This window comes from Haematobia irritans, chromosome 4, assembly GCF_050003625.1.
Source record: "Haematobia irritans isolate KBUSLIRL chromosome 4, ASM5000362v1, whole genome shotgun sequence".
Taxonomy (NCBI): Eukaryota; Metazoa; Arthropoda; class Insecta; order Diptera; family Muscidae; genus Haematobia; species Haematobia irritans.
Genome location: NC_134400.1, coordinates 47,529,512 through 47,543,729, shown reverse-complemented (window position 1 = coordinate 47,543,729; position 14,218 = coordinate 47,529,512). Strand labels below are relative to the sequence as shown.

The following is a 14,218-nucleotide window of genomic DNA, read 5'->3' as shown; positions in this document are numbered from 1 at the left end:
AGGTTAATCGAATTCTTTTATATGCCACGTTGGTATATATATTGGTCACACAAGTTAAGCTTGAAGATATAATCGATACTGTAGCTTGTTAATGGGTCAATAGTCAATTTATCGATATTTTATTTACCTCTCACAATTCTTAGCGTTCGGTCACATTGTAAGATTCTTTACAAATACAACATTCCGTCCGGAAAAAATATAGTCTGGACCAGAGAATGAAGCCGACCCATTTTTGCCGGCGGCGGCTGACACTAATTTTTTGCCTCCGGCGGCTTGACGGCTAAGCCGATATAAATTCGTCTATTCGGCGGCGGACAATTAGATTAGAGATTAGTTGTACAACCGAAATTCCAATCAAATTTTCATTTAATTTACATTTTCTGAGCAAGGCATATTAATTAAAGGTAAAGTAACGAGCAAACGTGTGTACACCCCATGATATTTAGAAAGTCAAACTAAAATGACAGGTCACTTAATTTGACATTTTGTGTATGTGTAGTGTTGTTGTATTGTGACACAATGTAAATAAAAGCAATATTTATGTACACAAAGAATTTAAACAAACCTACTAAACGTAAACAAAGCCTTTGACAAGATGAATGTCGATATTAGTCACCTGATTGCATGATTTTACCTCTTTAATATGCCTTGTTTTCTGAGCTAAATGGTTGCAAAGCTATTATAGAAACATCACACTGATGGATTTTGGGTTGAAAGTTAAACATTTTAACAAAAAATACATCAATTATTAATAAATTTTTCTGATTTAAATCAATATTTTTGATTACATGGCGGCTAGATGAGTCGATATTTTCGGCGGCGGCTTCGGCTGGAAGAAACTGTTCGACGGCGGCTAAAATCGGCGACGCGACTCGGCGGATTCATTCTCTGTTCTGGACGGCGCATAGAACCGACTGCGCAATAGAAGAATTTATCGTTGATCATTGTTGTACAATTAATCTTCATATATGAACGTGTTATTAGAAAGAGCACAGTATGGCATCACCTACATTTGTTTATTTTGTGTGTCACCTGTCATAATTCACCTGCTGTCATTGAAAAAAAAAACAGCTGTGTTTGTCAATACCACGTAAAATCGGAAAATCTAAGATAAAAAACAAAAAAATTGCCATTGAAAACATTTTAATAATATATAAATTTTAAATGGATTAATCTTTGGGTAAATTTGATCGTGAATAAGACGAGAATTCGTGCAAAGACTTATCAATTAGACGAGAATTCGTGTTCGTCATAAAGTTGGTCATAGAAGTTAGAAGATAAAAGCTCCAAATATTTCATATTTGGGATATTTATGTGGATAGATCATATGGTTTGTTGTAATAATTTCAGTAAATTGTTGGATTAATGTGCGATGGAGATGAGACCGTAGAAAGGACTTTGGAGGCAATTGAAAATGAAATTCATTTCATATCTCTTCCATAATTATCTCAGATCATACGTAAACTCAGAAATGGTATTCTACTGTTCAGAATTGCTTGTGCATTGTCCACGTGTGGAGTTGATCCCATAGTCTTCTCTCTGTCCAATACTCGAATGCAAACCATTCCATCACTAGCTTAAAATAAATATGTTATGCCCTAATAGTTCTAAACAAAATTTCCCAATAAAAACAATAAACTGATAATAAAGAGGTTATAGAGTATGATACCAATTCCATTTCTACGAAATTGGTAACCCAAACTTCCAATACAATTTTATACATTTCAATGAGGCGATTATTAAGTTAATACGTTTGAGTGTGGGGCATTTCCACGTGCCATGTAGACCTTGACTACAGATGGCTGCCTCTTTGCTATCAAATTCCGGTCAAATAGAAAATAAGGAATCATCCTCATCTTAGGTAAATGTAGGTAGTAATTTCGAGCCGCTAGAATCGCCATTTTTTTCACGATTGCTTTTCTTTAATAATGCAGTGTAAAGAATATAAACTTCATGAAAAGTTGCTTTAGGCTATTCCGACATATTCTGATCCGACATTCAGAGATGATGAAATCGGAATATCGTATAATGGTTTACAATTACGACTTATCAGGTGGTGAGATAATGGATATTTTTGCTAAATTTTCCAATCACTCATAATCCAAGGCTATACCCTTCTGCACACAAAATTTTTTTTTCTGATTCAATCACGAAATTTATTGATCCAATAATTTTTTAATTGAAAGATCTTCAATCACACGAATTGATAGTATCAATTTAAAAATAAATTGAAAGTCAATAAAAAAGTTAATTGATCAAATTAAAAAAAAAATATTTGTGTGATCGATTTTTGTTTCAATTAAAAAATTTGTGGAGTCAATTACATTTTTAATTTAATATTTTTTAAGACTCAATTAAGACTTTAATTGGAAAAAATTTTGTGAATTTTTTTTCTGTGTGGTCGCCAGCGTTGCCAATTTAGCTTTTTTCCCGCCAGATTTGGCTTTTTTTGAAGACGTTTAGCGGGGAAAAAATGCATTTAGCTTTTAGCTTTTTTTCTGGCTTTTTTTCATGACCCGTTTAGCTATTTTTGGCTTTTTTATTTTCGACATATTCCTATTGAGATATGGATAAAACTTCGTTTTTATCTAAGCCTTGCTGCCAGAATAAGGGTTTTCCCATGTTTCAAATCTCAATTGAAACATTAATAATTATCCCAGCCATTATGCGGGCATTTTTGCAGCAAATACACCTTGTTGTAAAGTTCTTGCCTCGTATTCATAAAAGTTATCGTAAACTTTAAATCTACTATTACCATACAAATTCCTTATATAAACTGTCAGTAAATTATTAGGAATATTAGCATTTGACTCGTTTATCCTTTTGATATTACTAAATTAAAATAGTAGATTTGAATTGCTTTGTACACTGAAAAAATATTGTCGTGAGGCCAAAGATTTCATGTCCTTAAAATACGAACGCGAATTTTGGTTATAATAGCATTTGTGAATTTCTCTTATATAAACTGTTTTCCTTGTCCAAAAGCCGATACAGTCGTTTTGTCCTTATAGTTAAGTAATTCAACTTAAAAATGGGTATCTTTTCATGAAAGAAGGCTAGGGTCAATTCTAAAAAATTCTTTTAGTCTTTAAATTTGTGGAGTTTTTGTATCTTGACCACAAACCAAAATAACGTTCAAAAATAGAAGAGGTTTTTAAGCATTTTATTTTAAAAACCTACACATAAAATAATTTCTACTTAAAGTCGAGTCTGAATTTGAAAATTTAAGTTTTCGTTAGCACGTTTTTAAAGCACTGTGATAGCTCATGAAGAAAAAGCTGAGAAAACGAATAAATTCAAATTTGACTCGGAATCAATACAAAAATCATCATATCATAGTGTACAAAATCTTTGAAACCGAACATGGAAATAATTAAGGAAATAAAGTTTTGAATGTGGTATTATTTTTTTTAACACCAAAAAATGCAATAAAAAATTCGTAGTGATAGGTTCAAAACAAATCTGCTATTTATTAATGGGATGGATTTACATTTACGAAAATTGGACAACAATAGATTTGGGAAATTTTCGAATAAAAGTTATTCATTATAAACTTGCAAGACAGTTAGAATAGGTTTTATTCTCTTGGGTAAAATTAGGAGAAGTGTACACGTTCACGAATTTATCATTAATTCAGTTAAAACGAAATATATAGATATTTTCTAATGCAGTTCTATGTGACATGATTAACCAGCTGACAATTGCAAGTTCACTGGGAAAAATGTTTTTACAAGGAAATATAAACGAAGCACTTCCAGTAAAAATTTGTGATAGTTATCAAAATGTATCGAGTACGCCAACAGAGCTGATATGACTTAGATTTTCTTACAGTCTCACAGAAATGGAATTAAATTGAATACAATTAAAATTATATGCATTTTAAGTGAAATAAAGCCTTTAAGTTTGTTAAATTTCAATAAAAAATGTGACTTTTGATACAAAAAAATTTAGCTTTTTTCTAGCTATTTTTTAAAATTTTTTAGCTTTTTTTGGCTAGTTTTTTGCACAAATCTAGCGGTTTTTGGTGAAACATTTCTGGCAACGCTGGTGGTCGCTGTCCTTGAGGGACTGTCAAATGTAAGGTGGGCATTAAAGGTATCCGGAACACGACGGTATTAACAACTTGATACTTGGTATATAGCCTGATTTAATCGGCAGAATATAAACAACAAAAGTTCAAAAGGAATTCACTATATTGTTTTTACTTTTTCTCGCATGTTGACACCAATTTCTTCAGGAAATTTTAGCTCTTTTTATGTTCAAAAAGTCAATTTCATATGATGACGAAAAAATGACTTGCACGAAGTCTGAGGGTTATAAAATTAAGTATTAATTGTTCATGTTTTATATCGGATAATAAAGAAATTGAAATTCGCTCGATTTCTTTAAGAAACATCATTTTTTTTTGTGCAAAAGTTCCATTACAATTTTTTAAACTATTTTTTTTTCTTCTAACAAAGATTCTATTTATCGTGTACTATGGTAAAAAGTCGATTAGTCCCAAATCTATATTTGAATGGCCATGGTTTGTCTGTACCCGACGTTTGTTTCTTATCGTTATCAATATCGGTGACAAATAACGAGAGAGATAGCCTAGGTTAGGTTAGGTTAGGTTAAAGTGGCAGCCCGATTAAATTTCAGGCTCACTTAGACTATTCAGTCCATTGTGATACCACATTTAACTAAAAGTACCTATTACATATGGGCACTTCTAGTCTTAACCACTGAACCTTCTCTATTATTTACTTTTGTGGAGCCAACCAGATTGCTCCAAAAACATTAACAAACTGCTTAAGTTAACGTTTTCCAGGTCAGCCAGTAATCTAAAGCTATATGCTCCTAAAATTCGCTTACGCCTTACACAAAGAGCAGGACACTCACACAAGAGGTGTTTAATTGATTCCTTTTCCTCCACGTCATGACAGCTTATACAATAGTCATTATACTTCGCACCTATAGTTTTTGCAAATTCGCCTATCAGGCAGCGACCCGTTATAGCAGATATTAGGAGTGCTATCTGACGCCTTGAGAACACTAGCATATCTAGTGTGCGGTTTAAGTTTAAATGGGGCCATATTTGCTTGGTGTCGTTAAAACCCTTGCAATTTTCCCATCGAATATTGGCCATCATAACAGCCTTATCACGCAGTAAGAGCTTGCAGGTGGCCAGAGGCATACCAACAGATTCTAGTTCCCCTGGAATATGTAAGGTAGTTCCTAGCCTTGCTAACACATCTGCTTCACAGTTCCCCGGTATGTTCCTATGACCAGGCACCCATATTAGGTGAATATGAGATATGAGATAGCCTAGGCCTCTCTTCAATACTACTTTTCATGATTACCGCCTTAGTTAAACACCTCATCGAATGTTAGGAATGATTTTTAGATTTAAAAAAAAAACATTTTGTATATAATAAATATTTCGTTTACAGATAAAAAGCTCCAAAGGGCCACTACCAAGAACTTTTACTCTTTAAATTGAGACTGCAACTGAACCATCTACAAGATTTGATGCAAAGATTAGCTCTCCCCAGCGGAATGATATATCAAAATGAGTAACAACGAAAAAATTGCCGAAGATATTGCCAATTGCGTACGAAAAGGGATTGCATGGAACAATTTACCCGTCCACTTGCAGAATAGATTCCATAACAATCAACGTGACTATGAAAAGTATGTCTTCAATTATAGCCTGAAGAACCAGTTAAGGTTTCGTGGAAGTTTGGTGAATAAGATATTTCGCAAGGAGCAAAGATATTATGAGTTACTGGTGCAAAAGTCCATAAATACTTTATGCCTATTTCCATACCATTTAGCGGATATCGTAACGAAGGGACTACGGGTTACACCGTTCAATTATTATCTGGATGTCCTATCACAATTGCTGAAGAACGACAAGAGCTACGATACGTTACCCAATTTCACAGCAGCCGATTGTTTAAGAGTTTTGGGTATTGGAAGAAATGAGTATTTGTCTTTGATAAGTGAACTAAAGACCAATACGACCCGGGCCTTACTTTTTACGGCCAAACCAAATCCTTTGGAATATTTACCCAAATTCCCACAACGTATACGCATAGAGCCCTGGTGGCGAGTAGAGGTGGGTTTTGTTTTGGAAGCAGATATAAAATATGTAACGGCAGCTGAAAGAAGCCTCATTGATGATTTAATAGACTTTGGCTCACAAACGGCTGGGAAATGTGATTACCATGTTATCCATAGTTTGTATCGCAAAGGCTTGATTTATTTGGATGTCCCGATTTCGGGGGAGGATAAAATCTCCATACCACCGTTGCGGAATTTCGTTATGAATCGTGTGAGTGGAGATTATTTTGAAAATCTTTTGTATAAAATCTTTGTTAGTGCTGATGAGTATATGACCATACTGGAATTGGCCCAAATGTTGCAATTGGAATTGGATTTGGTGAAACAGGCAGTGAGTTTGTTTTGTCGTTTGGGTTTTGCTCAATTGAAAGAGTCAGCCTTGGGAAGTCCTTTGGTGGAGGCAAAATATCATGAGTCTTGGGATGAATATAAGCGTGAACAGGCATTGGCCAAGGAGGCACCCCAAATAACGCCCTTAAACTATAATAACTATGTTCAAAATGATGTAGAAACGGGCGATGGTGTTACTCCAACGCCACAGGTCTCAAAATCCAAGGAAGATTTGGCCAAGGGAGCTAAAGAAAAGGATAAAGATTCCAGCTCTATAGGCTATTTATCGTCAGATGGAAATACCAGTGATTTTAGTTTTGCCAATATGCCTGCTCCTTCACCCCAATCGGCAGCAAAAGACTCACCAACTCAAAATTCCGATGATCCAGATTTGTCATCCGAAATTGATGACTTATCAGAGACCACCACAAAGCCTAGTCCAAAGGAGCCCATAACACCTACAGAAAATTCACCCAAGACAGGAAAAAGGGTGGGTTTCCTTTTCGACTCTACTCTAACCGCATTTTTGATGATGGGGAATTTATCACCGGGATTGAAAAACCACGCCGTAACAATGTTTGAAGTGGGCAAGTTATGTGAAGAGAGTATGGATACTCTATTGGCTGAATTGGAAAAAGTTTCCTTGCTAGATGCTGAAGGAGAAGGAGATGTTTCCCGGTATTTTGCTCATGCTGTTATCTTGCGTTCGACTATTTGCTCATTGCGTCATTTGGTGCCAGGAGGCTTGGATCTGCTACGATTGGAATGTTTGGAAAGCCTAGATCAGAAGACAAGAGATCGAGTGCTGGAGAAAAAATATAAATTTATAATATCATCCACCCCCCTAACTGCCTCAATGTCCAATTTATTTTCCATACCCTTCTTTGGTCAATTCTATCGCTCATCGGATAATTCCCATATGTGGACCAAGTTGTTCTATAATCATATCACAGGTAAGATGTTTTCGATTCTTTTTCCTGGTTAAAGTTCACATGTTTTTCCATTCCTATTTATTCTTAGGCTATGGACCCCCTTCATTATTCCTATGCTGCGGGACAGTATTGAAATCTTTGCCGCGAATATTTTTAGGCTATGGCAAACTTTTGGTCAATATCTTACATTCCGATTCATATGTGATTAACAGTGAAAATTTCCGCAATCTTAATGATCAATTGAAAAATGGTTGCATTCTCTTGCAAGGCTATGGCATACGTTCTCCTGGTGAATTACGCTATGAGGCCTTTCCTTTTAATACCAAGGATAGGGAGCAAAATAAATGGGCCTCCCACAAAGCTGTGCTTAAATTGCAGGAGCATTTGGACTTGAAACATCATTGTGGCTATATAACATTTGTGAATACAGGAGTTTCCGACATAGGATGTGAAAATTATGAATTAGAAGTTCGACTAAAACATCCCCGTAGCAAATTGAAGGCCATAAAAAAAGAAAATGTCGCTAAAGAAATCGTGCCAAATACAAATGCAAAAGTTGACGAAGAACAATTGGAGCCCAAGGATCTTTTATCTCCCGATCAAACGGAATTATGTAGTTTTACCAGATCCTCCAATTCACCTCAACATAATCTTAACACACCCGATGAGAATTATTTTGCCAGTACCACCAATAATAATAACAACGAACCATCGGCCGTCTATACTTCTGAGTTTAGTTCAGTTCTGGCCTCCGAATTGGCCAATTGTAATATGAAAATGGAATTGGTATCCCAGGGTTCTGTAGAAATACCATTGGATAGTGTGTCCATACAACAGCAACAGCAAACAATCGCCGAAGAAGATACATCCGAGGAATGGACTTTGTTAGATGTAAATTTCGGTGTACCTCTATTCGATGTGGACACCAATACACGTATATGTGAGCAAATTGTACGCAATTTATCATCCGATGAAAATCTAAACGAATTGTCAAAAAAATCTGCCGAAATGTCAGAGAAATTTTACAATTTCATAAGGCAATGTTTGTATTTTGAAGATGAACATGTGGATCATTTGAAAATTGGTAAAAATCTACCACATCCCCGTATTAATTTGGCCTTTGAGAATGGTAAGGTTTGCTACTGGAATGGCAGATAAAGTAAAAGTCGTCTGAAGTCAGCTTATATAAAATGAAACGTGAGAGAGTAAGAATGAGTTTATTCACAAATATTTTTATTTCGTTTCGTTTCAATTTTAGTTTTTTTTAATGTATAAAGTATGATGATATAGAAAAGTCATATAAGTAGAGTATTGAGGTAAAAATCTTTCAATTTTTAAAAAAGAAATCAATATTATTCAAAAATTAATTCATTCTTCATGTAATACGAATAAAAAGAAGTTCCATTTCATGGAAAACATGGTGTTTAATGACATTAAAATTAGTATGGAAGTTTTGCAAAGAATTTGACTGATCTATTTTAAATTTGCTGTTACTTAAAATTTGTTTGATACCTGTAAGCAGCTGAAATGTAGCCCTGAACTCTTTTTCTGATAGCCTCCGTGATAATGGTCAAAATTCCGTTGAAATGTCATAAGTTGCAAATGAAAAAGCAGAAAATGCCCTAAAATTTTACACCGGGCTCTTTTTTAATAAATTCAGGTCATAATAATTTCCCATATTTGCCACAGCAACTATGAGTATGTGATTTGGAGATAGAGCAAATGACATAAGATGTCTGGAATATAACATTCGAAGACAATAAATTATATTATGATTAAATTAAATTATATTAAATCAAATTAATATAAAATTATTATATTTTATTCAATTGATTAAATTAAATTAAGGAGCTGATTCTCTATTTTGTTATACTAATTTTGTATTTACTATGAATTTAGTATTAGTAATAAATAAATAAGTTAATTAAATTTTAAAAACTTCCAGTTAAAAAATAAAATAAAAATTAAATTAAATTAAAATAACTTTATATTATATAGTTATTTTAATTTAATTATTAAATAAAAATAAAAGTATATAGTTAACTTATATTTTAAATTAAACTAAATTAAACTAAATTGAGTTAATTTGATTTCTTTCATAATCGTCTGATATTAATCCAGACAGGTTGTTACGTGCAAATCAATTATTCTACTTATTAATACAATTTGTCCAAGAAAGCTCGTATATAATTGTAATAGTATGTAGAATTTTTAATTAACGTTTTAAATTAAAATTTATTTTTTTTTAATTGAGTCTTTCTTAAAATGAATTCAATTGGTACATGTATATCAAATTAAATAAAGTTCACCAGAATTAAATCAAACCAAAAACAAAACAATAATAAAAAGATATCAATCAATTCAAAGTAACTTAAATTATTTTTTTTTCAATTTTGGATGTTGTTCAGATATAAGCGAGCATACATTAAATCCTTATACTATAGTAAACATATACAGTGTTGCCAATTATTGCGAAGCAAAAATAGCTAGATCAAACTAAATTTTAAATGTTGTAACAAATATCCAGAAAAAATTGATGTATCCAATTTATTTAGTTATCGAATTAAAATTGAGTAGATAAGTAATACGATCATTTCTATTTAATTTTCGTCGTTTGGCGCTGCTATAAGAATAATAAGTTTGAATATTTTTAAGGCAACTTATGCATGCAGTATAACAATTTCCATGCCTGCGGTGGTCATATATACCCTACGGGAAATGAATATAATGAGAGCATTAACACGTGAGCTCGTCCATCGTATATATATGGTTAAATAAGTTTCTTTTGCCATTACGTATATCTCCTCCAGTCTTAAATATTCTTAGCCACCCGAGTTCTCTTCTTCCTCTGCAGGGTCATCCCTCGCCTTTCTATTTAAGAATCGTTTGTATTTATCATCTCTCTTCTTCCGAGTTCTCTACTTTCTCTACAGGGTCATCCCTCGGCTTTCTATTTAAGAATCGTTTGTATTTATCATTTCTTACGATGTGTCCGAAATATGAAATGTTTCTAGTTTTACATAGTTCTAATCAAGAAAGAATAATAAATAAAAAATATATCAAAATTAATTCATGAAACAATTTAAACTAAATTCGGTTAACCCTTATATTAGGTCGTATTTTTCATCACCGAATTTCTTACTTTTGGATTATAATTAAAAGTTCTTACTACTCAGCATGAATTCAGCATATGTTACCAATTAATGCACTGAGTGATAGAAATTGTTAATTATATTCGAACAGTAAGATATGCGCTGTTGAAAAATACGATATGGGTCATCAAATGACCCCAACGTAGTATAAGGGTTAATAATAATATAAGTGAAAATAATTGCAACAAAATAACATTCAATTAAAAATCAAATTTATATTGAAATAACCTAAATAAAGTTTAAATTATATTAACATAAACTAAATAAAATAAAATTATACTAAATTAATAAAATTAAAATGATATCAAAAATCATCAAATTATTTAAATAAAACTAAAATAAATCAAGTTTACTTAATTTTAAATGTAGTTTGTTTTATTTCGTTTGACTAATTTAACGTAAATTATATTTGAAATAAAATTTAATTACCATAAAATTAATTGAATTAAATATCATATTAATTATATTAAATAATTTGTAGTAAATCAAATTAGGTAGAGTTGAATTTTAACGAAACTAACTTAAAACTATATAAATAAATCTTATTATAAATTATATTGCAATAATATTGAATTCTTATTAAGAATCGAAAGAGAAAATATGCAAGAATTGTGGAAATTCCTAGAAATAATAATAGAAGATTTTTGAAAAGTGCCAAAGATTTCCTCATTTCTTAAGATAGCCTCAACAAATATTTGTACACGTCCATAAACATTATTTAATTTATTTTTCTTGTCGTCATACTTCAAATATATTTTTTTATTTTATATTGAATTATTACTAAAACCAGTGCAAAAAATGTTATATTTTTTTTAAGTTTGTAGATATCTTCTACAAAATTTTGTGTAATATTTCCATTAACTTTAAGATATTCGTTTAACTGCTAAAATTTATCATTGTTACTTAAAGGAAAACATTCCATGTAATTATTATGAGATCATACTCCACGTGCTGCTATTGAATATGTGGGAGTTAAATAGCTCAAAATCGAGTTTAGCAAACATCAAAAGTCGCTTAGTTCATTTTGGCCACCATCAACATTTAGTCGATTTTCAAAAATATCAAAAATTTTGAATCAGTACGAGTTGGAAATTGAGTTTGAGTTTTATAAACAAGTGAATTTATTTTTTGTTATGAAACGTCGATTAGATAAAAAATTTGTATTCGCCTTTTCTATTCATAAAAAAGCTCTTGCGGGAGCAGGACCCCTGTAAACATTTTCTATCCGAGATGTAACTAAGCCGATTAGAGATACGAAAGGCGAACATTTTACCGGCTAATCAAATTTTGTTAAAAAAAATCGAAGAGTCATAAACCGACTTCTTGTAATCTTTAAAATCGACTTTAGATTTTTTGAAAATCTAATCAAATTGACCCAACGACTTTTGATTTGGCAAAATCAAAAGCCAACATTTATATAATGGTAAATTTCCTTTTCTTTTAAAAAGTCGATAAATCGAATTTCAATTTGCCAGCTTTCCAATTTTATAGCTTCTAAAATGTTGATTAGTCCAATTCAAAAAATCAATGTTCCAACTTTCTTTGACAAAAGAATATTTTTTTGTCTCCCTGTTACGACGCTGAATGTTGAAGTTAGATCGTATATATTGATTTTGGCCCACGCCAAAAATCGATTAGACCATTTTGGGCAACATGAAATGCCCTTTAGACGATATTGGCCTAAAATATCGATTTTTTATACCTACCGATTTGTGAAATATTTATATGTGTATGAGCTTTCTGATTTAAATAAATCGTATTTACTATTTATGTATATTCATTTGTTTCTTTTTTCATTTTTTTTCTTATATATACGAGTACTACCAATACATTTCAATGTGAAAATAAAATGCAATTAATTTCCTTCCATTCCTTTTTTATTATAAATAAAAGCGAATATATTGTGCAAGATGAAAAAAAAATAACAAAAATATTTTTAGAATAAGGCAACAAATTTTATTTGATTAACATTATTGAACTTGTTATGTCATTAGTTTTTAGTATTAAAATATGTGATAAATCTTGAAGTATTTTAAAGAGATTTCATAAAAATCGTGTTAAATATTTTTCACTTCAGAAGTTCGAACATTTAAATTGTGTGGTCCAGCAGTTTTAGCCGGTTCTAGGCGACCATATTTATGTCGAAAAGAAATTATTAAGGACTACCTTGACTCAAATAGTGAAAAAAATATTTGTTCGCAAGGTAGAGGACGCTATTCTTGATTTAATAATCATGAAACTTTGTCCCAAAGTTGGAGAATCTGAGGTGTTAGCCAGACCACGATCAGCATAGGAGGGGTTCGGAGTGGATCATGAACTAATATTTTCGGTAAACACATTTTATTCCAGGTCAAAGCTAGTATACCGTAGACCTCGAAATCAAATCAGTATCCTTTTAATTGCTAAACGTAGCCCAGCTATTATCCATCGCCGCTTTCGTTGCAGCGATGATTTTCTCATTAGACTGATATTTGTACTGAGTGATTTTATAAACTATGTAAAGAAACGGACGATGCTGAGGAACAATACGGTAGCAGTTCGTAGCCCAATTCAACCAGCTTGAAACATTCTTTGATATTGCTACGTAATTTACCGTGCAACTTACCTATTGAATCACCTATATGTGTAACCAGATTTTTTAAAATAGGGCCATTTACTATCCGATCTTCGCAAAATATGGCAAAAAATAATAATAATAGTTTGTGGTTACCATATTTTCTTCTCCCGAAAAATAACAAACATATTATGAAGATCAAATAAGCATTTAATGATTTGGTTTCATGTTTTGTATGATATAAAATTTCCTAAAAAAAATCTCTTTAAAATATTTTTCAATTTATCCCATTTAGACTTAATCAATATCTATGGATATATATCTACATATATATCTACATATATACCTAAAATTCCCTTACAAATATGCAACAATGTATTAATAAAAAACAAAAATATTCATACATTTTAAAGCTTATTATATTAGCAAAAGAAAAAACTGAAATATAGAAAATATGTATTTTAACTAAGCAAAACCAATAAACTTATCACTATTGCAATAAAAACACTTTGTAATTATTACAAAACTATACAATAAATTAAGAAAATATTTACAAAAACCAACAGAATTAATTTAATTATTATTGTTTTGCAAACAACTACCATAAATAAAATATCTATATAAAACAAAAAAAAAAAAACAAATTTTGTTTGTTTACATTTTCCCGATAATTGTTGAACTAATTTGCTTGAAAATGGATCAAGCAATGAAGAAAATAGGAAATCTAGAAGAATTTTAGGTCCATAAAGAGATATGCCAAATTTGCTATACATTGGTCCATGTTTGGATATAACCGCCCTATAGACTGATATCCCGATTTGACTTCCTAAGAGCATGGAAGCCACAATTGGTAGAATTTTACCAAAAGTGGTAGATTTTTTATTGTTTGGTAGATTGGAAGCATTTTTGACCTTTTTGTAGATTTTGCAAAATATTTAGAAATAAAAATTTGACAATATTTTCTATAGAAATAAAATTTTCATAAAATTTTTTATGGAAATAAAATTTTGATCAAATTATCTATAGAAATAAAATTTTGACAAAATTTCTATAGAAATCGAATTTTGACAAAATTTTCTTTAGAAATAAATTTTTTAAGAATTATTTTCCATAGTTTCGGCTTAATAAATAAAAAGGTCAACGAT

At 31.4% G+C, this 14,218-nt stretch overlaps 1 protein-coding gene across 1 annotated transcript; it reads left to right on the top strand.

Moving 5' to 3' along the window:
- Nucleotides 1-1,043: 1,043 nt before the first annotated feature.
- LOC142234046 (protein FAM91A1) lies at nt 1,044-8,783 on the top strand. Its single transcript, XM_075305115.1, has 3 exons — nt 1,044-1,180; nt 5,433-7,388; nt 7,456-8,783. Exons 2-3 carry the CDS (start codon nt 5,552-5,554, stop codon nt 8,523-8,525), a joined length of 2,907 nt encoding a protein of 968 aa, XP_075161230.1. The 5' UTR covers nt 1,044-1,180; nt 5,433-5,551; the 3' UTR covers nt 8,526-8,783.
- Nucleotides 8,784-14,218: the final 5,435 nt, after the last annotated feature.

Bases quoted from the DNA above. Each gene is read 5' to 3' on its own strand.
- LOC142234046 (XM_075305115.1), top strand. From the start codon at position 5,552: ATGAGTAACAACGAAAAAATTGCCGAAGATATTGCCAATTGCGTACGA. The intron at 7,389-7,455 runs GTAAGATGTTTT...ATTTATTCTTAG, and splicing joins GTTCTATAATCATATCACAG to GCTATGGACCCCCTTCATTA.